This window comes from Nannobrachium achirus (genome assembly GCF_963921795.1).
Source record: "Nannobrachium achirus genome assembly, chromosome: 2".
NCBI lineage: Eukaryota > Metazoa > Chordata > Actinopteri > Myctophiformes > Myctophidae > Nannobrachium > Nannobrachium achirus.
This window is the reverse complement of record NC_137811.1, coordinates 13,026,208-13,054,198: the sequence shown is the minus strand read 5'-3', so window position 1 is coordinate 13,054,198 and position 27,991 is coordinate 13,026,208. Positions and strand designations below refer to the sequence as shown.

General features: G+C 45.2%; 1 protein-coding gene across 1 annotated transcript in view; it reads right to left on the bottom strand.

Annotated features, from left to right (window-relative positions):
• Window positions 1-25,851, bottom strand: part of LOC308301306 (uncharacterized protein) — a 41,882-nt gene extending 16,031 nt beyond the window's left edge. The window contains exon 1 of the mRNA XM_080745244.1: window positions 25,770-25,851. Within this exon, the coding sequence (XP_080601370.1) occupies window positions 25,770-25,807 (38 nt within the window). The 5' untranslated portion in view covers window positions 25,808-25,851. The remainder of the gene's footprint in view (window positions 1-25,769) is intronic.
• Window positions 25,852-27,991: the final 2,140 nt, after the last annotated feature.

The window sequence follows — 27,991 nt, the reverse complement described above, 5'->3', positions numbered from 1 at the left end:
TTGTTCATTGTAGTACGAACGTGCATGCAAATTTTCACCGCTGCCAGACACTGCTTTCATGATTCGAGGCATGATTTGCAGCCTCCTGGTGGCGCTATAACAGGCCGATCTGAAAAATCGGGAGGCGAGTTTCTGCTCTGGCATCAAAGGAGTGTGTTAGTTTAGCTGTGAGCGGCCCAACGGTGCCAGAGATTAGTGGTTCACAGACGGACGGATAACACAAAGACTCACTGTCACCCCCTGTCATTTTACACACACACACACACACACACACACACACACACACACGCACACGCACACGCACGCACACACACTGTGCCTGTGCGTGCGTGCATCAATCCACACTCCACTAGCCTTTCACTCTGACACAGAGTTTGGTTAGCAGTTAGTATAGCCTAGCTTTCCTCGTCTCCTCCTGTCTGTAGACTGGTGCGGTGATGAGATGAGAGAAGCAGGCAAACTAACTGCTGCCCCACTCAGCCAATCACATGTGTGTGTGTGTGTGTGAGAGAGAGAGTGGTGGAAAAAGTACTCAAATGTTTTACTTGAGTAAAACTGTAAAAGTATCACTACTGCATTGTAGAAACTACTGAAAATAATAATAATAATACTCAAGTCAAAGTACCTGAATAAAGTACTTGAGTAAATGTACTTAGTTACTTTCTTTTTTGAGTAAATGTACCTCAGTGCCTTTTTTTTTCTTTTTTTTTTAAATCAAGAAAACCAAAGTGGATACTTCTGTGAATGGGCGTGGCTTCATTGTGTATGTGTACATAGGCCACGCCCCTACAGTCCTTGTCAGAAAGGTCAGAAAAATATGTATTGGATTTGACAAATTTTTAAACACATTTTTTCAAACTTTTAGATTTTTTTCATCATTAAAATTTTGTCTGTTGGTTAATAATACATTACTCTGTTGTGTGACAAACTGGGAATACACTTGTTATCATCTTTATTTGACTGAACTCCCCCTTTAAGAGTAGGTAAGATCTCTGTATGTTTATTATTGGTTAATGGTTAAAGGTAAGCATAGGGGTTTTATATTTTATTAGGATTTTTATGTTCAAGGGCCCACCCTGAGGTTAATTGCCCATGTTTTCCGCTTAGATAACAAATCACTGTATTTTGAATTTTAAACTGGTGTTGACTCTCTCTCTCTCTCTCTCTCTCTCTCTCTCTCTCTCTCTCTCTCTCTCTCCTTGAGTAAAAGATGAACTATTTATAAAATGAATAAACTATTTGAGGTGTTTTAATTGTAGTAATACAGGGCATTTAGAATAAATTAAGGCATATTTAGATCATTAGCCAGGGATGGTGGCGAGGGGCTACTTGATATTTCTTTTCATGTAGGCTACAGATTTGTTTCTTAGTGAATATTCTAACAATTACCTTTTCAATTGAAAATAGCTGATCTAAAAGTTCACAACGTATCGTGATGCTATGCATCGTGAGCTTAGGTATTTTGTTTATGTTGGAAGTTTTTTGCTATCAAAGATGTACTATATCCAAAAGGATGTGATTAATTGCGACCGTCAGGTCGCAGTTACTATCAAAACCTCCACCAGCCGGGCTGTCAGTCCGCCAGTCTTTCAGTCAGTCTGTCACGTCACGTCACACTTTTGCCCTACTCATAACTCGGCCACTGTTGCCCCTATCCATGCCAAACTTTGCATACACACTCCTTGCCTGCCAAACCACAACCTCCACCCTCATTTCTCACATGCCACCATGAGGCCGATTCTTGCAAAACACATTTTTGGACACTGCTCCTACAAATTTTGCCCTAAAATCACGCAAATCGGTACACAGTGGCCCTCATTTATCAATGAGTGTAAAAACTGGTCTATTTTTTTCACCAAATTTTGCGTAGGGCAACGTGTGCACGGCATTTATCAATGCTTAAACAGACACACCTGGCGTACATTTGATCCCAGCGTTGATAAATGCGCAGGCTGAAATTTAAATAACACGCCCTTAATTATTCTCGAAACGCCCCGATTTTACGACTAGAACGACCTGAATACGACCTAACAACGAAAGGAAAGCCAATAGAAGAGTGTCCACGTCCCACACAGACCACGCACACATGCACGCATGCACGCACGCACGCACACACACACCACCAAGCCCAGCAGCATTTAGGTTCACTGTGGAACCATTATTACCATTTATTTTGTATAGTAGCCTAAGCTTGCAGCCTACATGAGTGACACCACACACCAGTCATTGTCACAAATGGAATATATTAATTTAACCCAATATCGGCGACGCTGCAGTGCGCGTTTGAGTGGTTACAAAAAAAAGAAGAAAAAAAAGAACGCAAAATCATGTATTCCCGAAACCACAGGATGCCGTGCATGCGATGTTACTGAGAGATACTGACAAGGAGGCAGTTATAATCTGAAGGTTTGAAGCGTCGGGTGGGTTTTATCCTTAATACATAACTCCATATAGGACACACTTGTATAATACCTCACGGTCCACGAAAAGAATGTCACGGTCTCACTCTCACCACGTCGGGTTTCATCATTAACTCCAGCATAGTGTAAGCCTACTACAGTACTGTAGCGACTGTATAAATTGAGAGACCCCACAGTTACGTTTTGGATATAAATTTAACCCAATTTCGGCGACGAGCACAATGCGCGTTTGAGTGTTTGAACTTGCAATCATGCACCGTTCCCGCACGGGCGGGTCTTCTCCCCGCAGCGTGCGTGTGTTGGGCTGGGCACAGCCAGGTTTGGACCTTCGGGTTTTATCCATATTTAAAAGGACTCGCGTCACTGTATAAATTGGAGGCTCACGCCTCACGGTAAATCACAGCGGCGCCGCGCTGGACCCGAAAATGCTCTCGCATGCGTTCGTAGGCTATATCTGTGCTTGTTCTGAGCCAGGTCTGCAATCTTAAGATTTAGACTGTTAAAGCACTTAACAGTAGATTGCTTCTATATTGCTAGATTTTAATTGCTTGTCATTGTAACTTGGAAATAAAATCGGCGTGCATGTCTATGATGTAGCTGGCTATAATAGGCTATGCTTTTATAAAATGTAAAATTTTCACAGGATTATTTATTATTGTGTTGGATATACATTTTCGAGTGGATACATGTGTCCATTGCCTGTCAGATAGTTAGACAATGCCGCTCCGCACGTCTACAATGGAACAAAGTGGTGTAGGATGATTCCTACACCACCTCAGGACTTGACGTGAGATTTGATCCTACCCTAGACCAAAGTCAAAGTCAAGTTGAAATGATAAATGTCGAGACTTCCCTAAATTTCGGTGTACACCCAAATTTTGATCTGCACCTCGGGTTGCCACCCGTTCCGTATAATACGGAATCGTTCCGTATTGGACAATTAAAAGATGCGTTCCGTATTGAACCAATACGGAACGCGGTTTGTTCCGTATTTAACCAAATGCCCCATAAAGGTCTGTCACACAAACCTCAACACAGAATTTAACAATAATGAATGAAATAAAACACAGGAAAAGACAGCAAAAGTCGCTGCGGCTGTACGCTCTCCTCTCCTCTCCTCTCCTGCGATCTCCGCTAGCAGCACGGCCCCTGTCTGCATATGCACTGCATGTCGCTGTCAATCACCGTTGCCTAGTTACAGTCGAACTTCCTCCTTACACCAGGCAGATCAGGCACACCGCGCGCTTTAAACATGTCGTCTGGTGAATTCAATACTCCACCGCCTCAAAAAAAGGACAGACGCCTACAAAGGTACAGACGCGAGTGGGAAGAAACAAACCCGTGGCTTGACAGCGTCAGTGAAGACGTTTATAAAGCGAACTGCAGAGTATGTCGGCGAACGTTCTCTGTATCACATGGTGGAGTGTCTGATATCAGACAGCATGAGAGAGGAGAAACACATTCCCGAAATATAAGAACACAGCAGACCCAGAGAGCGGTGTCGCAGTTCTTCATACCTGAAACAGCTCCTGAGATTGATTCGGTATGGGACATATTGACCTTATTTATGATTTGAGATGTCATTCATGTCATGTTAAGATGTCCTTATTTATGGTTTAAGATGTCATCATGTCAGTATAGCCTGAGTGGTTCCCAAACATTTAGCCCATGCCATGACACAAAAAAGAAATGAGACATTTTCACAGACTTTCTCAAACTAGTGAAAATAGCAGATCAACAAGCTCACATCATTGTGAGCTTGTAGATTGGTTATTTCACCACTTCTTAGACATTTGTTTTCTAATTTTCAACTCCATGAAGTTACTGAGGAGGGAAAATAATTAATATATATTTTTTAATTCATGGATTTTTAAAGATGTTTTGATATTACAATTACAATAGGCTAATAATTAAAAACAGGGTAGTGATAAAGGAACCAATGAACTCAGTGTTTGGGAACCAGTGAGCTAGGCTATTTCATAGACTAATTATGGTTGACTGTTTATTCATGTTGAGTTTTTAAAGTTTATAAGCATGTATTTAATATAAATGAATGAATAGTAATAAATATTGTGTCCATTTAAAGAGCAACTCATGTTCAGAATCAGAACTCTTATGTTATGCTCATTTGAATTCTGCATATTAACAGTTATTTAAAAAAAAATGTAAATTCATAAATAATATAAATACATAGTTTTCAGACAACAATATAAAAGTCAGACTGTTCAATTTCATTAACAATTTGTCATTCCACTCCTCCCCTCTAGGTTACTGCAGCTGAAGTATCACAGGTATACCACACAGTGAACCATAATCTCAGCTACAACAGTGCTGACTGTGCACACAAGCTCAATCAAAAGGTTCTACCTGATTCCAAAATTGTGAAACAAATGACTTTGGGGAGAACAAAGCAGGAGGCTCTAGCGAAAGACGTCCTGGCTCCAAAGGCAGTGAGTGATGTTCTCAAGACCTTAACATCACCCTCACCCCTCCCATTCTCCATACAGACAGATGCCTCAAATAAAGGGAACAGGAAGATGTTTCCCTTTGCTGTCCAATACTTCACTCCAGAGTGTGGGGTCAAAAACAAAATGCTTGACTTCATAGAGAATGCAGATGAGTCAGCTGCCGGAATTGTAGCTCTCCTGGAACAATCCCTTGATAAATTTGGCTTGTCACTGGATCAAGTAACAGCATTTAGTGCAGACAACACTAATGTTAATTATGGTATTCACAACTCTGTTTTCACCAACCTGAAGAAGAAACAGAAAGATCTGGTGCAAGGAAACTGCCATGCTCACATAATGCACAACACAGTGAAGCACTCTCTTGACAATCTCACTGTAGATGTGGAAAATGTTGTGCTGAAGATATATGGCCACTTCTCCATATCTGCTAAACGAAGAGACTCACTCAAAGGATTCTGTGAGTTTTGTGAAGTTGAGTTCCAAGAGATTCTGCGACATGTCACAACCAGGTGGCTCTCTCTTAATCCAGCCATCCACCGACTGTTGGAAACCTGGCCTGCACTCAAGTCTTACTTCATCAGCCTGGGGGATGAGTGTCCAAAACAGATTCAAGCTTTGTTAAAACTTGAAGGAGAAGGAGACTCCACTGAGGAAGATGGAGACATAGTGGAGGTTTACCTGCTCTTCTGCAATAATATCCTCTCCCTCTTTGAGGAAGTTGTAAAGAAGCTGGAGAGTGATGCAACCACCTGTGTGGAGTTATACTCCATCATGGATAACTTCAGGCAAAAGCTCACGCAGAGGAGAGATGACCAGTACTACGGCTACTTAACTAAAATGAAGCTGCAGCGCCTCCTTCCACAAGAAGCAAACATGGCAAGGGCAGATTTCACTGCATTTCTGAACAAAGCAATCTCCTATGTTGAGAAATGGTTCAACTTCTCAGAAGACAACTGGCTGTTCTCACTGCAACCTCTCTCTCTGGAACACAGCACATTGAGCTTCAATGACTTTGAGAAGGTGGCTGCTAAGCTCAACCTCATCCCCAAGGTCAAGATGGATGACCTTTATGATGAGTGCACCACAGCCAATGTCATTCTGAAGAAGCTCGGAGAAGAGGCTGAATGGAAGACCAAAGGTGTGGCTGCCAAGTGGATGGCCGTTTTTCAAGGAGCCAACCTGCCTAATATGCTGTCTATCATGAGCCACATACTGAGCATCCCAGCATCCACTGGATATGTGGAAAGGGTCTTCTCCAGGATGACCAACAAGTGGAGTGACAGCAGGAACAGGTGCTCAGTGGAACTGATTAGGAGTGAGCTCCTGATCAATCTCAACTTTGAGCAGTCCTGTTCTGAATTTCACACAACTGCTTTGAAAGACAAACAGCTACTCAGTGCTGCCAGGAGCAACAAGAAGTACACATGGAAAAAGAAGTGAGGAAAAGAGGGAAAGCTTGACTGTTTACTGTGTAACCCTGGTCTACACCAAAGAGGACACTTTATGTTGAACCTAAGACTTTGTGTTTAATCTTTTTATTTATTTTTGTCCTCTTAAGTAAAGTTTTACTTATCAACACTTTATAAAATAGGCTATGCTCAGGTTTAGGCTAGTGAAGCCTATTCAGCCTAAAGCAGGGGTCAGCAACCTTTTTGAAATGAAGTGCCATGTTTTTATTTTTTAGAATGTCAGTGTGCCATGTCAACATAAATTTTAATGAAAAATATTTTGACATATTTTGATTGGCAGGACATAACGGTCATTAGACCCAGAGCTCCCAGTCAGAGTGCAGAGTTTTAATGAATGTAGAATTTTGTGCAAGATGTCATTTGCTATAAATTAGCTAACTTCATTTAATTGACCACGTTTATTTTTTATTTCTTTTAATGACAAATATTTTGACATATTTTGATTGGCAGGACATTGTTATAACGATCATTAGACCCAGAGCAATAACCCATCTGTCTCCCTGACTCCCTCCACAGTCAGAGTTCATGAATGTTCATGAAATGTTTTAATGAATGTAACATTTTGTGCAAGATGTTATATGCTATAAATGAGCTAACTTCATTTAATTGACCACGTAAAAAAAAAAAGATTTGTTTTTAAAATAGAAAATCTCTCTCTCACACTTCTACCAGTGCCGGTGATCACTCTTCCCTGTGCCAATGTTGGCACCCGTGCCTAAGGTTGCCTACCCCTGGCCTAAAGTAAAAATGTTCAATGTTCATTGCTAATAAAGCACTTTAAACTAGGCTATGCTCAGGTTCAGGCTAGTGAAGCCTATTCAGCCTAAAGTAAAAAATGTTTAATCTTTGTTGCTAATAAAGCACTTTAAACTTTAAGTATATGACTTAATGGTTTCTTGACTACCTTCTCTTTACTGACCACCAAGTGACCCAATACAAGAGCCAGGTTCAAATCATTCATACATTGCTTTATTTCATACACAATTAACTTGTTCATATTTTAGAAACAATTGGCCACTTCAAACTGCAAAACAATATAGGTTATACCATGTTGTGTGTTATAGTTATAACTATTCTATGCATTTCATGGGTTTGGGACTGCATTTTTTCGCCGGCCGGCGGCTGTGCCACGCGCACGGAACGCACGGAACGCACGCACCGCGTGCCCAGAAGAGGTGTTCCTTATTTCAATTTCTGAAAGGTGGCAACCCTATCTGCACCACGTTGATAAATGAGGGTCAGTATGTCTACTCTCATGTCATCAACATGGATCTGTCCCATATAGCGCCACCTTCAGGCCGATTTTTTCAAACACATTTTTGGACACTGCTCCTAAGGATTTTGCCCTAAAATCACACAAAGTGGTACACAGTATGTCTACAGTCATGTCATCGACATGGATCTGTCCCATTTAGCGCCACCTTCAGGCCGATTACAGTCATTACAGCGAGCAATTATCCATTATATTCTGTTAATTTAGCATTGTTGATACCATTACCACGTAGACTTTCTGAACAGGAACGGGAACACCTTGATGATAGACGTTCATTTGTTTGTTTCCCTTTTTAGTTTTTGGCACACTATGCCGTTCCCAAGCAAAGCACAGTGTCCCAACAAAATGAAAGAGATCAATTCTTCATCATCATCATCATCATCATCATCATCATTCATCATTTCCATTGCCAAGTTATTGTTGTTTTGTTGCCAAGCTTGACAGACACAGGCATTTGGTATTATGTGACACCCACAAGAAGTTGTCACATTGTGTAATTTGTTATTTTCGTTTTTATTATATCCTTGTGGATAATAATCATTTGACTATACACTGGGATTTGACAGAATACCCAAACAACAGCTAACTACTGTCAGTAGGGGGCAGTGTAGGCTTGCTTCACTCGTGGGAATGCCAGTATGCGTACGTGACTTCCGCCCAAGCTCCATTATCTTGTGGATCTTGTGAACGCAACAACACGTTTCTGTGTCTGATCCTTGTGTCCTGTATTTTCAGGTTAGTAATGACCTCAAAACAACTGTATTTGTAATACAAATAAATTCGGGAGTTAGATAAAACACTGGGCTTCAGTTTGATGTAAAGATGATGATGTTTTGTGACTATTTCATGCAATGTGGACTCCTGAACAGTTTATTTTTATATTATTATTTTCGGGACCAGTTTTGTAACAGTTGACAACAGAAGAGTGTCAGAATGTATGAATAATGATTTCGGTTTTGCATTTGAATGTGCCATTGTATATATGTGTTGAGTTATGACCCAGACTAGTGTTGTTAGCATTTAGCTTCCACTAACTACTGTCTACTTTCTGTGTAGCACTGTTAGCAGTGCAGCTAGCCACCAGTAGGCCAGGCCAAAGTAATGCAGTGACACTGCAATGTTATTATACTAAATACAAGAGTATTATACTGTAAAGAGAGAAGAGATGCATACTGTATGAAGAGAAAATATGGGAATATGATGAGAATGGTGTAATGGAAATGTGAATTTGTGAATTTTGACAGAATGATTGTTATTGTTTATATGATTATTGGAAACATAAAAAGATCAACATTGAACATACAATGGAAAAAGAAAAGAAAGAAAGAATTGACAGAGTACAGTTTTTGGGGTTTAATAAAACCAGCATTATCTTGTGAAGCAACACCACGTTTCTGTGTCTGATCCTTGTGTCCTGTATTTTCAGGGTAATCACATAAACTGCACAACACGTACCCACGCCGGGACGTGTAACAGTTTCTTGGGGGCTCGTCCGGGATAGCGCCACCTACAGGCCAAGGTGGGACGCTATCTAAAAATTAATGACATCTGGGACCAGAGCTGAGCTGTTTTGCTGTGAGCTAATGCAGTAACAACTGAGATCTACAACCAGAGAGGAGCTGCGGCTGCAGTACATGAGGCCTGTGAATAAAAGAGACTGATGTCGATTAAGAACAGTGAACATTGAGACTGTCATCTTGCTGAACTGTGCGACTGACCTGGAGAGTAACCGATGACATCCGATGACATCTAGAGCTGTGCTGAACTGTTGATGCTGAAATCGATGGACGCTGTAGAGGAAGGACAGGTGTGAACAGTGAACCTGAGCGGTGATCGGTGGACCGAAGTAGAGACTGTGTCAACTTGCTGGACTGTGTGTGCCTGACGTGAGGAAGAGGAGAAGAGCTACAATGGCGGACAAAGAAAGGAAGAGACTAATGTGGGACATTAGGATGGGCCTGTTCTCCCTGTCGCCAAGCAGCCTCTTTGAAATTGCCAAACAAGTGGGCCCGGTGCCAGGAGGAGACCAGTTGACCTTGGAGGAAGAAGATCACGAGGGTTGCTTTGATCACATCTGTGAGTACATCTACAGCAAGCATCACCTTCAGTCTGAGGACAGAGGTATGACTAATTTTCTAGTGGTGAAAGATCTTGTAGATGTTGCACGCAAGGCTGAGAAAGAGAAAATAATTGCAACAAATGTAAATGGTAATATGGTTGTTGATGTTGATGCCAATGTTAATGTGGGGCCAACTGATTCTACTCTGGCAGTTGTAACCAGTGCCGCCAACCAGTTAATTGACACCGCCAACACTACTACAGTAAATGCAGACCATGTTACTACAGTCAGTGATAACATTAGTGCTGCCATGACTGATTCAGTTGGTGCCACACAAAATGTCGAACTACAGAAAATGTTGTTAAGCTATGAGGAGCTTGGTAAAAAACTTAAACAGTGTATTGACACACCTGCCACACAGTCACTTTCCTCACAACCCACACCAACACAACCAGCTGTACGAAACAGAGACCCACACACACCACAAACACCACACACACCACACACACCACGCACACCACACACACCCAGTACATTACACACACCACACACACGCTACCAAGCTGATCCCAATACTTACCAGCCAGATGCGAAGGTGGTCTCCCTCAGAGAACTCTCGTATCTACAACGAAGGGAATTCAAAATTCACGGGGGTCAAATTGGTGACAACTCAGCTGACATCACTTACAGTAATGTGTGCAGACAGATTGATGAGGGAATTCAGGAGGGTTTCAGTGACTCTGAAGTTGTCAGGGCTGTGCTGAGGATAATCAAGCCAGGGAACTTCAAGGAGATGTTGATTAGTCAAGAGGATGTTACTTTGGAGGAACTCAAGGGGTTTCTACAATCCCACCTGGGAGAGCGAGAGAGTACTGAATTGTTTCGGGAACTTATGTGTGCGAAGCAGAACGATGGTGAAACTCCCCAACAATTTCTTTACCGAGTAATTGGGCTCAAACAGAGGATACTGTTTACATCCAGCCTTCCTGATGCAAACATTAAGTACAACAAAGCGACAGTGCAAGACATTTTCTTACGCACAGTGTATCAGGGGCTGGGACACAAACACAATGAGATTCGCAGGGAATTAAAACCCCTCCTTGCTGATACCAATGTGAAAGATGAGCTGATACTCAGACACGTGATGAGAATAACGAGTGAGGAGAGCGAGAGGCAAAAGAGGTTAGGCACAACGCCCCGCCAAAATCAGACCAAAGCCCACAGTGCACAGCTAGAGGCAAATGTAGCACAAGCTCAAGGTGCACAGCTAGAAGCAAATGCAGCACAAGCCCAAGGAGCAAAGCAACAGAGTGTCGAACAAACAGTTGGAATGGACATCATACAACAACTGTCAGCAAAAATTGAGGCGCTTACAAAAGTGGTTGACTCACTGAAACAGCCTACACAAGTACAACCGCCAGAACAGGTGTGCCAGTATCCCCAGAGGAGACCGACAACTGCGGGAAGAGAGAGGCCTAGCAGCTGTTCTAAATGTTTGGAGCAGGGCCTGTCATACTGTCGCCATTGCTTCGTCTGCGGTGAAGAAGGTCACAGGGCTGTGGGTTGCCTCAAAAAGCAGAAGAACCAGGGAAACTGGAGCCGGTCACTGCAGGGGGGCAACCAGTGATCGGGCCACAACCGCCTCAGCCGAGTGGTGTCCAAGGCAACCAGACCAACGCAGAGAGCACTACTAAGGCAAACACCTCACCTCCAGTAGTCGCCTGTGCAAAACAGAGACATGAGCAAAGTAAGACCATTAAGTTGCCACCACCAGACCCACTGAATGCCAAAAACGAACTAGTTGCAAGACTAATTGGAAGAAAAGCTCTAATTCAATGTTACCTGAACGGGCTATCCGTGAATGCCTTGCTGGATACAGGGGCCCAAGTGAGTATGATCGACCGGGCATGGAAAGACAAACACTTACCTCATCTTGAGGCCCAGCCGCTCACTGAACTGATGAAGGAAGAGGATGAGCTGGGAGTGTATGCAGTGAATGGAGAACTAATCCCATTTGATGGCTGGGTGGCAGTAACAGTAAACTTACCTGGGAATGAAGACCCTAACCTGCTGATCAGTGTCCCATTCTTAGTGAGTAGCCTGCCCCTGGAAAGACCACTGCTTGGTTTCAACGTTGTGGAGGAACTGATTCTGGGACAACCAGAGAAACTCATCCCAACACTGATTACCCTGCTCTGTGGGGCCATCTCCATTACCAGTGACAAAGCGGAGGCTATAGTGAGCTGTGTATCCACTACAAAGCCCAGCATGCAGCACGGACGCCTGAGGCTAGGCCAACATGACATGGTTATCCCCGCTGGCCAGGTCGCCTGGATAAAGTGCAGAGTCCCACCCAACATGAGTTCATCTACCAGCCCTGTCTTATTTGAGCCGGATGAAGACAGCGTGCCTCTAGAACAACTGGATGTGGGTGAAGGCTTGCTCGAAATACAGAACCAGAGGCAACCATATGTGACGGTGCCAGTTGGGAACAATACCAAGCATGACATAACTCTGCCTCGAAAGACTGCCTTGGGAAATGTGCAGACAATCGCAAAAGTAGTTGAAACATACTCACCTGACAATGCTGTACAAGACCAGGAGGTCAACGTGAAGATCAACAGTGTCACCGCTTCATCAGCTGATGAAAGTCCATCCTGGTGGCACCCTCCGGTTGATATCACCCACCTGGAAGAGGAGCAGCAAGAGACAGTAAAGAAAATGCTGTATGAAGAATCGGCAGCTTTTGCAAGAGACAGCGACGATATCGGCTGCATTCCAAGCCTGGAAATGTCGATCAATCTCAAAGACGATATTCCAGTCCAGAGAGCATATTCCACCATCCCGAAGCCATTGCTCAAAGAAGTCAAGGAATACATCCAGGACCTCCTGGCAAAGGGGTGGATAGTGAAATCCAAGTCTTCCTACTCGGCTCCAATGGTGTGCGTTCGGAAGAAGGATGGAACACTGCGCCTCTGTATAGATTATCGCATGTTGAACCAAAAGACCGTTGCTGATCGACATCCACTACCCAGAATTCAAGACTTGACTGATGCCCTTGGAGGTTATTCCTGGTTTAGCATTCTCGATCAGGGGAAAGCTTACCATCAGGGTTTCGTTGAGCAGAGGTCCAGACATCTCACAGCCTTCGTCACGCCCTGGGGGTTGTTTGAGTGGGTTCGTATCCCATTCGGCCTCACAAACGCGCCCGCAGCCTTCCAGCGGAGTATGGAGGAAATGCTTGGCTCGCTAAGGGACGAGTACTGCCTTCCATACCTCGACGATGTCCTGTGCTATGCGAAGTCTTTTGAAGAACACGTTGAGGGAGTGCGCAAAGTTCTCCGAGCTCTCCAACACCATGGAGTGAAACTCAAACCGGAGAAATGTGAAATCTTTCGACGTGAGGTCCGGTACGTGGGGAGACTTGTGTCTGCTGAAGGAGTCAGAATTGACCCAAAGGACCTAGAAGCAGTGGTGTCCCTGAAGGCCAAGACGCCGCAGACAGTAGGGGATATCAGACGGGTTCTTGGATTCCTAAGCTACTATAGATCCTACATCCAGGATTTCTCGCGGATTGCCAGACCTCTCTATGAGCTGTTGCAAGTCAAACCTGAGATGAAAGGGACTGTAACACGAAGAGGAAAATCCAAAGGACCACAACTGTCCTCCAGAACTCCTGTAGAGTGGACAAGAGAACATCAGATGACACTTGAGCGACTTGTGGACATGCTCACGAGCCCACCCGTGTTAGCATATCCAGACTTCAACCTACCGTTCGTCCTGCATACCGATGCATCTGAGCAGGGTCTCGGGGCGATCCTGTACCAGCAGCAAGACGGGAAGTTGAGGGCCATTGGTTACGGGTCGAGAACTTTAACCCCAGCAGAGAGAAACTACAATCTACACAGCGGGAAGTTGGAGTTTCTCGCCTTGAAATGGGCCGTGTGCGAGAAGTTCAGGGATTACCTGTATTACGCCCCTCACTTCACGATTTACACAGACAATAACCCGCTCACCTACATTATGAGCACTGCCAAGCTAAATGCTGTGGGTCATCGCTGGGTAGGGGAACTGTCTGATTTCCGATTTGATGTGAAGTACCGACCTGGGAAGATAAACATCGATGCAGATACACTGTCGAGGATTCCTCTAGATATCGACAGATACATGACAGCTTGCACTGAGGAGCTGAGCCATGATGCTGTGTGCGCAACGTGGGAGGGAAACAAAGCAGCTCAGAGGAAAGATGTGGCTTGGATCGCTGCCCTGCACATCGCCTCTCTTGACACCAGCCAACAACCACCTGCACTCCTGCCAACAAAGAACTCGTTTGCATTGACTACCTACACCTTGAGACCAGCAAGGGAGGTTATCAATACATCCTGGTAGTAGTTGACCACTTCACGCGATTCGCGCAAGCATACGCGACGAAGAACAAATCCGGACAAACTGCAGCAGAGCGCATATATAACGACTTCATACCAAGGTTTGGGTATCCGGCAAAATTGCACCACGACCAAGGTCGCGAGTTCGAGAACGGACTGTTCCGGACGCTGCAGAAGCTCTCAGGGGTTGGCCATTCCAGAACATCGCCATATCACCCACAAGGCAACCCAGCAGAGAGGTTTAACCGCACTTTACTGCAAATGTTGAGAACGCTGGCAGACAAAGAGAAAGAACGCTGGAAGGACCATCTCGCACAAATAGTACCTACAACTGTACCCGGCACGAGGCCACTGGCTACTCGCCGTACTATCTGCTATATGGCCATCATCCGCGCCTGCCAGTCGATCTGTTATTTGGGTTGATGGAAGAAACAGACCCAGTCACACCCAAAGGCTATGCACAGAAATGGGCAAAGAGAATGTCTGAGGCTTATCACATCGCAAGTGAGAACAGCAAGCATTCAAGTGCCAGAGGCAAGTCATATTATGACCAGAAGATGAAAGGAGCTGTCTTAAAGCCTGGAGACCGTGTGCTCGTGAGGAACCTCAGCGAACGAGGAGGGCCTGGAAAGTTAAGGTCGTACTGGGAAAAGGCCATATACCTAGTCAAAGAACAGGTATCAGAAAACCCTGTGTACGTTGTCTATCAAGAAAGTGGAGATAAGCAGAAAACAAGAACCCTGCATCGTAATCTGTTGTTACCTGTGAGCGACCTACCTGTCGAAACACCTCCTGATCCAGTGAACTCAGCACCTGGGAAACGACAGAGGAAAAGGTGTTCAAGAGCCAGTGACTCAGAACAACAGGTGGACAAGAGTGAAGACTCAGAGGATTCAGAGGAAGAACGCAGCACTGGAGGATATTGGCTGAGACTGCCCTTGAACAGGACAGAACGGAGAGATTCAGTCCAAGAACCGACTTCAAGTCAGAGAGAACCAGTTGATGCACCTATAAGGGAGGAAATACAGAGTGAAGAAGAATCCTTACCTGATAGAGTTCAAGAACCTGTGGAAGAAGAAAGATACTTACCTGATCCTGAGAGAGTACCTGTAAGGGAAAACCAAGGACAAGCACAAAGACAAGATGAGAGAGAATACTTACCTGATCGAGTTCCATCACCTGCAAGAGAACAAAGGCACGCAGAAAGAACAAATGACAATGAACACTTACCTGAACGCGAAGAGAGACGGGTGATCTCACCTGCCAATGATGTCAGACGATCTGCCAGGGAGAGGAGACCACCACAGATGTTTACATATGATACACTTGGTCACCCAACAATCAACTCAGTTGAGGCATACTTTCCATTCTGGGGTACACCTTACCATATGTCACTGACATATCCACCCGCACCTTACATGCCATCAACATATATGCCATACATGACACCCATGTATTGATGTTGATTTTATTTTGAAGAAACTTTTGAGTTTGAAGCACTTTAAGAATGTGATTTGAGATATTTGTATTTTGGGAATGTCAGGAGCCATCTTTATTTTGTCGGGGAACGTGTGACACCCACAAGAAGTTGTCACATTGTGTAATTTGTTATTTTCGTTTTTATTATATCCTTGTGGATAATAATCATTTGACTATACACTGGGATTTGACAGAATACCCAAACAACAGCTAACTACTGTCAGTAGGGGGCAGTGTAGGCTTGTTTCACTCGTGGGAATGCCAGTATGCGTACGTGACTTCCGCCCAAGCTCCATTATCTTGTGGATCTTGTGAACGCAACAACACGTTTCTGTGTCTGATCCTTGTGTCCTGTATTTTCAGGTTAGTAATGACCTCAAAACAACTGTATTTGTAATACAAATAAATTCGGGAGTTAGATAAAACACTGGGCTTCAGTTTGATGTAAAGATGATGATGTTTTGTGACTATTTCATGCAATGTGGACTCCTGAACAGTTTATTTTTATATTATTATTTTCGGGACCAGTTTTGTAACAGTTGACAACAGAAGAGTGTCAGAATGTATGAATAATGATTTCGGTTTTGCATTTGAATGTGCCATTGTATATATGTGTTGAGTTATGACCCAGACTAGTGTTGTTAGCATTTAGCTTCCACTAACTACTGTCTACTTTCTGTGTAGCACTGTTAGCAGTGCAGCTAGCCACCAGTAGGCCAGGCCAAAGTAATGCAGTGACACTGCAATGTTATTATACTAAATACAAGAGTATTATACTGTAAAGAGAGAAGAGATGCATACTGTATGAAGAGAAAATATGGGAATATGATGAGAATGGTGTAATGGAAATGTGAATTTGTGAATTTTGACAGAATGATTGTTATTGTTTATATGATTATTGGAAACATAAAAAGATCAACATTGAACATACAATGGAAAAAGAAAAGAAAGAAAGAATTGACAGAGTACAGTTTTTGGGGTTTAATAAAACCAGCATTATCTTGTGGATCTTGTGAAAGCAACACCACGTTTCTGTGTCTGATCCTTGTGTCCTGTATTTTCAGGGTAATCACATAAACTGCACAACACGTACCCACACCGGGACGTGTAACAATTACAGTTCCTGTTTTCCACAAAACAGACTATAGAATAAGTTGGAATGGTGAACCCTGAACAAATTAAATACCTGTAATCCTTGCCTCTTATTTCATGTTTGCAGATTATGCAGGACTCGTGCTCAGTTTCCCTCTTATACTGTAATTTGCCACACTGTTTTCAGGTGCCCTCATGTCCCCAATGCCCAGATGGTTTTGGTGCCCACCTGACCTGTTACGCTTGTCACGAAAACTACTATCCAACACATTGTAGGCCTTTGTTGTAACAAGTGATTATTACTATTGTTACAATTTTATCTCTTCCTGATTGTCACATAGTCTATTCCTGACTCACTATAAATAGAATTACTATAAGGAAAAACATTGCATGGATGCACCTGGGACGTATCCTCAGTGATAGGATATATATATATATATATATATATATATATATATATATATATATATATATATATATATATATATTGTGGAGTGTCGCTAGGCAACCGCCTCACAGGTGAGCCTCACAGCACAGTGGGTCAGTGGAGAGGGAGGAGAGCTGGCTCTCAGAGACGACGCCCAGCCCTGGGACAGGTAATAGAAGGGCGTTACCTGCCGAATTACCTGTTCCATCAGCCTAATCTGAGTACAGCTGCGTTGCTCAGGGCTGGGTCCCCTGGCCAAACAAAAGAGCCTCCTCTGCCTCAGTCTGCACTGACTCACTATGCTGGCGGTCGGGCTACTGGCGGTAAGAAAGCTTTAGATATTGAGCTACACTCCACATGTTCTGCTTCTAATTGTAATACAGAGGAATGCAATGTTAACCCGACGTTATCTGTCCTTCACCAGGCAATATAGAGGAGACGCTGAAGCTGACCTGGAGAGCCGCACGATGGAGAGTGCGAGGGTTTTGGAATTGTACCTGTAAACATCTCGTACTCTATGCGCACTGCCCGTGAGTGTGACGGCTTTGAAATTGTGCCTTGAAACATAAACCTACTACTGAAAGACTGCAAGTATCAATCCGCCCCGGGCCGGGGAGAACTTTGGTTACACTTATACTCGCTTAAGTTGTTTGACTTTGCTCTGCCTAGATAGCAATTCATTCTTTATACAAATGTTGATCTGAGTTATTCTGAAACGTTTAAGAAAACGATACAATTTCTGTTTGGTGAAGTACTTGCATTGAACGGAGCGAGGCTCCGCTGCTGTTGTTTATTCTGCTATATACTAAATAAATGTGCCCAAAAGTGGCTTAAACTGTCCATTTGTCTGGTGTTGGTTGTGTTTTAAATCTGGGACCCCACATTTGGTGGAGAATCGGGTTTCGAACCTCACCAGCAACACACAATGGAACATGCACAGGCGCTTACGGCGCTGTTAAAAAGCCAGGCTGAGTTACAGACAGCCGTGCATGAGCTCATACGTAAAGTTAATAGGGATACAGCAGCAGCGCGAGCCCCAGCCGAAGTACTCACTAAATTTGCCCCCGGTGACGATGATATTGAAGCTTATTTGGAATTGTTTGAGCGCACGGCTACTCGGGAACGGTGGCCACAGGCTGAGTGGGCCGCGGTGTTGGCACCGTTTCTGACTGGCGAGGCGCAGCGGGCTTGCCGCGACCTCTCAACAGCTGACGCTCGAGACTTTAATAAGTTAAAAGCAGCAATATTAGCAAGTTATGGTTATAGTATCCCGGCCCGGGCACAGCGGTACCACAATTGGATGTATAGAACTGACGGGCCGCCCCGTGCCCAGCTTGCTTCCTTGCTGCGTCTGACGACTAGTTGGCTGACCAGCCCGGGTGATCCCCCCGCTGTGGAGAGACTTGTAATTGACCGCTGCGTTAGAGCTTTGCCGCCAGACGCCCGACAATACGCATCTAGAGTGAGTCCCGGTTCGTTGGAAGAGCTGATAGCCCTGCTTGAGAACCACCATGTCAGCACAGAGATGATGAGGCGGGAGGAGCGCGCCGGCCGAGAGAAACAACGGCGACCAAGCTCTCCCCGCTCGCCACCACGTCCACGGAGCGCGCCGCCAGAGAGAAGCGGCCGAACTCCCCCTACCCAGCGGCGGTGCTACGTCTGCGGCCAGCCGGATCACCTGTCCTGGTCCTGTCCGGAGGTGAGGAGGGACGTGTCCATGCCCAGTGCGTCCGGCTCGGAGCCGCCAAGGCCGTGTCTACACTCCGGCACGGGAAGACGACGGCACGCCACGGTACCGGTGCGCATCCACGGCGTGGACACCCACGCCCTGTTGGATTCGGGCAGCGCTGTCACACTAGTTCACCCTGATCTGGCGGGGAAGGTGGGCGACGTCACCGTTCCTGTAACCTGCGTCCACGGTGATCTCCGCTTCTACCCCGTCACACAGATCAAAGTGCTCTCGCCGAGGGGAGACCTGCTCGTGACGGCTGGAGTGGTTCTCAACCTCCCTGTCCCACTGCTCATCGGCTCTGACTGCCCGCTCTACGATCAGTACTGGCCGCCGAGACGAAACCTTGACGTACAAAGACGACGCCGTCTCCGCCACAGCCAGCCGAGAACCACCTACCGCGCCTGCCCCGTGTTCGGCCCGAGCGACGAGGCCCACGACGACAGCACCTCCGCAGAGGAAAGAAGAGGGGGGGAGGAGGCGCTCGAGAGGGAGAGCGAGAAAAGTGAAGACGGGTTGGCAACCAGTGGAGCGCGGACCCGGCGGGGACGCCGGGCGGCCGCAGAGGACAGCGTGACGCCGGAGGGAGATGAAGTCCCCGGGTTTTCGGCATTGGAGCCGGACCGTGGGCCGAGGAGCGGGAAGTACGCCGCCGACCAATGGGCGGACCCGAACCTGAACCTAGCCAGGCAGCGTGTGGTGGCCATAGACGGCCAAAAGTGTGAGGGGGTGAGTGAATACACGTTTCCTTGCTTTATAGTGAAAAATGACCTATTGTACAGGCTAACTAAAGACAGGGCAGGTGACACTCTAGAGCAATTGTTGGTTCCTAAGTCTTATGTGTCACGGGTTCTGTATTTAGCCCACACTCACCAACTGGGGGCTCATTTGGCAGTAGAAAAGACTTACGAACGTATTTTGGCCCGGTTTTATTGGCCCGGCGTAAAACGGGCAGTAGAGGATTTTTGTAAAAGCTGCCCAGACTGCCAGAAAACGGCCCCACGGCCCTACTTTAGAAACCCCCTGATTCCTCTACCAATTATTGAAACCCCATTCTCACGTATCGCCATGGACATTGTGGGGCCCCTACCAAAATCTGGCCAAGGTCACAAGTACTTACTTGTAATAATCGACTATGCCACTAGGTTTCCCGAAGCCATTCCACTACGGGCGGCTACAGCCAAGGCCATAGCACACAAACTAGTCATGCTGTTTAGCCGGGTGGGAATTGCGAATGAAATTTTGACTGACCAGGGCACCTGTTTTATGTCAAGGGTTTTGTCAATGTTGTATCGGTGGCTTAAAGTTAAACGTATACGTACGTCAGTCTTTCACCCTCAGACAGATGGCCTCTGTGAACGCTTTAATGCGACATTAAAAAAAATGCTAAAGAAAATAATTGACAAAGATGGGAAAGATTGGGACCAATTAATTCCATATGTACTGTTTGCCATCCGAGAGGTTCCCCAGTCCTCCACGGGCTTCTCCCCCTTTGAACTGTTGTATGGGAGGAGTCCCCGCGGACTACTAGACATTGCAAAAGAAACTTGGGAGAGCCAACAGCCAGGCCACCAGAACGTAATTGAACATGTAGATGTTCTGCAGGCCCGGGCCAGGAAGGTGTGGCCCATAGTCAGAGAGCATATGCAACAAGCCCAGCGGGAGCAAGCTCGCACCTATAACCGGGGGGCCACCATTAGAGAATTCAAAGTGGGGGAGAAAGTCTTGGTCCTAATACCCACCTCTGAGTGTAAATTTCTGGCAAAATGGCACGGCCCCTACGAGGTGGTGGAGAAAGTGGGCCCTGTGAACTATTGTGTGAGCCAGCCGGGCCGCCGGAAACGGAAACAGATTTACCATGTGAACCTGTTGAAGAAATGGCATGTGGCGGAGCCTCTGCCGTCCTCTGTCCTATTAACGACCAGTTCTCCCCAGTCTTTCCCTGAAGTGCCCATAGGAGAGGACCTAGCCCCAGCACAGAAGCAAGACATAAAAGAAGTGCTGAGTCGGACCCGCGACGTCTTCTCCGTCCTGCCCGGTCGGACTCCGGTCATTCGCCATGACATCATAACTACACCCGGGAGGGTGGTCCGACTGCGACCGTATCGTATCCCAGAAGCCAGACGTAAAGCCATCAAGGAAGAAGTGGAGATGATGTTGGAGCTCGGAGTGATCGAGGAGTCTCGAAGTCCATGGTCCAGCCCTATCGTCATCGTCCCGAAGCCAGATGGGTCTCTACGCTTCTGCAATGACTTCCGAAAGCTGAATGAAGTCTCCGCCTTTGACGCATACCCCATGCCACGAGTAGACGAGCTGATCGAACGACTGGGCCCGGCGTGGTACGTGAGCACCCTCGACCTCACGAAAGGGTACTGGCAGGTACCCCTGACGGAGAGAGCCAAGGAGAAGACGGCCTTCTCCACCCCTGAGGGGCTCTACCAGTACACAGTCCTACCTTTCGGTGTCCATGGGGCCCCCGCCACCTTCCAACGGCTGATGGACTGCGTGTTGAGACCCCACCGGGACTACGCAGCCGCCTACCTCGACGACATCGTGATCCACAGCTCCAGCTGGGACCTGCACCTCCACCACCTGGAAGCTGTCCTAGGGGCCCTCCGCAAGGCTGGGCTCACCGCCAACGCCAAGAAGTGTCGCGTCGGTCACACCGAGACCAACTACCTCGGTTTCACAATCGGTCGGGGGTGCGTGAAACCCCAGGAGAGGAAAGTGGAAAAAATAAGGAACTGGCCCCGCCCTGTCACCCAGAAACAGGTGAAGTCATATTTAGGCTTGTTGTCATATTATCAAAAGTTTATTAAAGGTTATGCTACTGTTGCAGCCCCCCTATACGACCTGACGCGCCAGTCCCTGCCCCGACTGGTCAGGTGGACGCCCGAGACGGAAACAGCTTTCCAAACGTTGAAAGACGCCCTGTGTGAAGAACAGAGATTGCGTTAGACCGGAAATTGCCGGATTTGACCGATTTATAATGACAAAGACCGGAAAATATAAACCTCATCGGACATAAGGACCGATTGAAAATGACACGGCAGTTCACCGCAAATCTCTCTCTCTCTCTCTTTCTCAATGTCTCTCTCTCTCTCTCTCTCTCTCTCTCTCTCTCTCTCTCTCTCTCTCTCTCTCTCTCTCTCTCTCTCTCTCTCTCTCTCTCTCTCTCTCTCTCCTCATCACTCTCTCTCACATGCACGTCTGGTTGCACAAACACACACGGGTTAAGTTACACTTTTTCCTGTTAATAATAACCTGTGTGAAATAAGCTGCATTGGGAGGTAAACGGGAGACACTTTATTGTGAAGGTAAGACAGGAAATGATAGTTGTTGCTGGGTAGGCCTAGTTGGTTTGTTATGTTGTCGCTATGCTCTCTATGAGCTGCCTTGGTTTTGGAATATGAGCGCGCAGTTTAAGTTATAGTACATGAATGGACAGTCAAAAATAAGTTGTATTATCAGAACTGTTTAGCCTAAACATTAATTTGCGAACGGGGCGCTGGGGGAGAGAGAAGACAGCAGTCCATTTCAGCGTCATTTTGCAATGCGCACTGTGAACCCATGGGAATTATTGAAGGCACGCAGGACAACTACAACCCATATAAAACAAACTTTATACACTCGATTGAAGTTCTTTATGAGGAGATGTTATGGAAACTGTACAAGATCACCACCAAAGCCTTTTCAACCTTCCCAAAGTTGCATAACAGAGATGCAGGATGATCGTGACCACTCGACCATACTAGTGAGTAGTCTATAATTGATTCCTTTCTGGCCAGATTAATCTATCAACCTATGAAACATTGCGCAGACCCCACTTTCAGACTATTTCTCATTATTCTGTACATTATTATGTGTTGGCCTGAAATATGATGCAGAACAGAAACAACTTGTTATGAAACCATGCAGTATCTGTGCAAACACACAGCCTGCGTGAGTAGTCCAATATAATTAATTTCCTTATGCAAGATGATCGATCATCATCAAAACATACAGCTTCGGAAGCTGTATGTTTTTTGTACAGCCTACTACTCCTTTACATTCAATTAGTTCAGTCCCAACTATACAGCAGGACTTAAACTGTTGTTATTGGCTATGTTTTTGCACCTGCTTGTCATCCATGCATTAAAATTATTATGTCCGGTATTTTTATCAGATGTCCGATAAATTGTAATCATGCCGGTCACGGTGACCGGCTGTTAAAAATCCTAGCGCAACCTCTGGTGAAGAACCTGTGCTGGTGGCACCAGACTTCAAAAAGCCTTTCCTACTCCACACCGACGCCTCCAATACCGGGTTGGGAGCCGTGCTCGCCCAGGTGGTGAATGGAGAGGAGCACCCCGTCCTATATGTCAGCCGGAAGCTGTTGAAGCATGAGAGGAACTATGCCGTCGTGGAGAAAGAAGCTCTTGCCGTGAAGTGGGCCATACATCACCTGAGGTATTACCTGTGGGGCCGCACCTTCACCCTCATCACTGACCATGCGCCCCTGAAGTGGATGTCTCGCAACAAGGATAGGAACAGCCGAGTCACACGCTGGTTCCTGGAGCTCCAAGACTATCATTTCAAAGTGGAACACAGATCCGGGAAACAAATTCCCCATGCCGATGCCCTTTCAAGACTGTATGAAGATGAGAAGAGTGAAGCTCCCGCTAGCAACGGCGAGCTTAGGGGGAGGATGTGTGGAGTGTCGCTAGGCAACCGCCTCACAGGTGAGCCTCACAGCACTGTGGGTCAGTGGAGAGGGAGGAGAGCTGGCTCTCAGAGACGACGCCCAGCCCTGGGACAGGTAATAGAAGGGCGTTACCTGCCGAATTACCTGTTCCATCAGCCTAATCTGAGTACAGCTGCGTTGCTCAGGGCTGGGTCCCCTGGCCAAACAAAAGAGCCTCCTCTGCCTCAGTCTGCACTGACTCACTATGCTGGCGGTCGGGCTACTGGCGGTAAGAAAGCTTTAGATATTGAGCTACACTCCACATGTTCTGCTTCTAATTGTAATACAGAGGAATGCAATGTTAACCCGACGTTATCTGTCCTTCACCAGGCAATATAGAGGAGACGCTGAAGCTGACCTGGAGAGCCGCACGATGGAGAGTGCGAGGGTTTTGGAATTGTACCTGTAAACATCTCGTACTCTATGCGCACTGCCCGTGAGTGTGACGGCTTTGAAATTGTGCCTTGAAACATAAACCTACTACTGAAAGACTGCAAGTATCAATCCGCCCCGGGCCGGGGAGAACTTTGGTTACACTTATACTCGCTTAAGTTGTTTGACTTTGCTCTGCCTAGATAGCAATTCATTCTTTATACAAATGTTGATCTGAGTTATTCTGAAACGTTTAAGAAAACGATACAATTTCTGTTTGGTGAAGTACTTGCATTGAACGGAGCGAGGCTCCGCTGCTGTTGTTTATTCTGCTATATACTAAATAAACATGCCCAAAAGTGGCTTAAACTGTCCATTTGTCTGGTGTTGGTTGTGTTTTAAATCTGGGACCCCACAATATATATATATATATATATATTAGGGGTGCAACGATACACAAAATTCACGGTTCGATTCTGTTCGATATTTTGTTGTCACGGTTCGATATTTTTTCGATACAAAAAATGAACAGAAATGTCCTTGATTTATAAATGTATTTTTATAACTACGTATTTTTTTGTTTTAACTTTGAACAATACTGTACCCAACGTCTAGGGTAGTGGTTCTCAAAGTGGGCTCTGCGGACCCCTAGGGGTCCTTGAGGGGGTTCATGGGAATGTGGATGTGGAGTGGTATTGTATTGTATTGTTCGGTACAGGGTCATTCGGTTCGGTACACCCTCGTATTGAACGGTTCGATATCGATACAAGTATTGTTGCACCGCTAATATATATATATATATATATATATATATATATATATATATATATATACACTGTATGTATTTTAACTGGATGCAGGACACTTTTTTCAAATTAGGGTGAAACCAAACAAAGAGAAACAATCCGGAAGAGAATAAAGAGACTAAGACCATCTGGAGAGGATCTTGACTGAATTGACCCCGGAATTAAGTAATTGGATCTCCATATCTCTATACATGGGCATAAAAGGGATTTGGTTCCCCTGGCATCACAGGGATCTCCATATATGGGCATAAAAAGGATCTGATTCAATCAACAAAAAAGACAAGCATTACCTAAATCAACAAAAAAGAAAAGCATTACCTATACACAAAAGCGTAATTTGGCAGGGTTTTTGGGTTTTAAAAACCCAAGGGCCCCCCCTAGTGGCGAATTTTTATTTTGTTTTTAATAGGCCTAAATAAAGAAATGCGCCCATATCTACATACATTCATACTAGTATATTATATATATTTTGTAATTTCCAATATATTAGGGGTCCCAGGGCCCTACTTTCCTAATCTGTGGATTAATCATTGTAGTTTGCGCTTAAATCGCGCAAAGACAACAGACCCGGGCCCCTTTGATCAGGGCCCCCTTGATCTGAAAACCCATGGGGAATAAGGTCTAATTTCGCCACTGCCTATACAGACAGACAGATAAAAGATGTGACGGTTCTGATAGTAAACTAAATAAGCCCTCGCTGACACATTCAAACAACAGTAGCTAAAACAGGTAGACTAACAACTATGAAAGGTGTCACTAAACAAACTAGACAAAAGTAGGCTTGTAAAATAAAGCACATTATTACCTTATTTGTTGACTTAAAAAACATGCAGGCCCAACTTTTACTGTGTCACAGATGTGTTCTAACAATAGCCTATTAATTACATTTCGCTGATCCTAAGCTCTTACAACAATTCAACTCCGTAGTGAGGTTTCATACTTTCGTTTTCACCAGTGGACTTTGAAACAAGGTGTGTGTGTGTGTGTGTGTGTGTGTGTGTGTGTGTGTGTGTGTGCGCGCGTGTGCGTGCGTGCGTGCGTGCGTGAGTCGAAACAAACTGGCTCACCTCTGGCTGCATAAAAGATCCAAAGCGATCCAGATCATCCTCAACGACTGACCGATATAATAACTCACTGTTGACAACGTACTTTAACTACAAAGGTTGTTTATTGCTGTTCCTCTCACAGACACATGTTGCCTCCCTTGTGTACGTGCAACCAACTAAAGCGTCCGGTGTGTGCACCGCCTATACCGTCCGGTCTCTTAAAGAGACATACACACACAATACAGTCACTCACATGACAACCCCCACCCCCCCGCCTGCTCTAATGACTTTGCAACCATACAGTCATATTACAGTAATAATTCATGACTACCGGGAGCTCCGCCCCCACCTCTCCGCCGAGACCTCCGACGAGAATCACAGACGCACCATTCACTTGAATGGATATACAGCGGATTTTACACATTAAATATTAATTCCGTTTTGGACCCAGAGCTTCGAAATCTCGTCCAATCCGTCAACAAAGGCCTGGATATGCATTGGAAAAATATGTAGACCTTTAAACTTTTAAAACAATACGACAAAGGAATATATAAGGACGCAACAGCAGAATGAGGAAATCGCCTGTCTGCTGGACCTATACAGAGCCGTTTTCACTTTTCACTGATTAGTTTGATTGATTGATTGATTGATTGATTGAAGGCTTTATTAGAAGTTTGCATAGGAAAATGTACAGATTCATGACGGTACAGTTCACTGGTACAAGGTCTACTAAAAGGAGATCCATGAAAAGACTAAGCTTATTTCAACAGGAAACCATTTAAGTATCTCATATAACATTGAATGACAGACAAATAGAACACAGTACTATGCAGTAGATATGTAAAGAAAAGGGGGAAAAAAAAGAAAAGAAAACAGTAAATCTAAACAAACAGTGTATATACAAGGAATATACAGTAAAACTAAACAAACAGTAAGTATATACAAGGAATATACAAGTATACAAATATACAAGGAAGGGGCAGGGAGGGTAGGGTTGGGCTAGGTTTTTTACCAGTTGCGAACGGCTGCTGCCTGTAAGTGGTTTTTCAGGGCAATTTTAAAGGATGCTAGTGATCCACACTCCTTTATGGCCTTCGGTAAGGCATTCCACATTTTTGTGGTATAGCAGAAGAACGAGTTCGACCCTTTCTTTGAGTTGACTCTGGGTTGAACGTGATCTGTGGCACTGCCTCTGGTGTTGTAATTAGAGGCTATTACTCTCCATTACACAAACAACCAACCAGAATAAACTGCTTCAAATGTAGGCTACATGTTTCTTATCATGCCGATTGCTTATAAATCTTATCTATAACATTTGATATCTCTGGCGTGAAATGTTCGCGATTCCTGACAAGTTTAGCTGCCGAGCCGCAGAGGGAGAGGGTGTCGCATCAAATTCTGGGCCCTGGGTACAAGGATTCGCTGTGGGCCCACATGAATGTTCTTCATCGTGGGATTTCAAAAATAGCAAATCTACAAGCTCGCAGCGTGGCACTCAGTGCCGTGCTATGAGCTTGTATATCTGTTAGTTTTCAATCGATAAAGTCTAAAATAATTAAGGCCCTTCCACCGTGGGCCCTGGTAAGTCAGTCCCACTTTTCCCCCCCTTGTGACGCCCCTACCCACAGCCTGCAGTCGAAAGCAGAGTTGAAATACAACACTTCGCGTCGCTACCCCTGTTCATTCAGACATTCACAGACGTACATTACATATCAGTTGCTATTTAACATAACAAATAAGGTGTTTGTAGTCATGGGTTATTGTCGTTTAGGCCAATACAGTCCATTCATATTTAAATTGGTTTGAAACGGCTTTCTGTGGTCCAGCAACCATGGACATGTTCCTTATTCCTCTGCTGCGACCTTATATATTCCTATGTCGTATTGTTTTAAAAGTGTAAAGGTCTAAATATTTTTTCCAATGCAGATCCAGGCCTTGTTGATGGATTGGAAGAGATTTCGAAGCTCTGGGTCCAAAACGGAATTAATATTTAATGTGTAAAATGTGTGTACAATCCGCCGTATTTCCCATTGAAGTGAATGAAGCCAATAGCGGCGCGCTGTGATAGTGGCGGAGGCAGCTTTTGGAGGGGGCGGAGCCGGTAGTCGTCCATTGTCAGAACCAGAGACCTATTGCTGATCTCCCTCCCCCACCCTGGTATGAGAGCCTGCCTGCCTGCATAATATGAGCCAGCCTCCTATCCTAACATCATGCACTTTTCTTTACCCGTGAGGAAGTAGAGA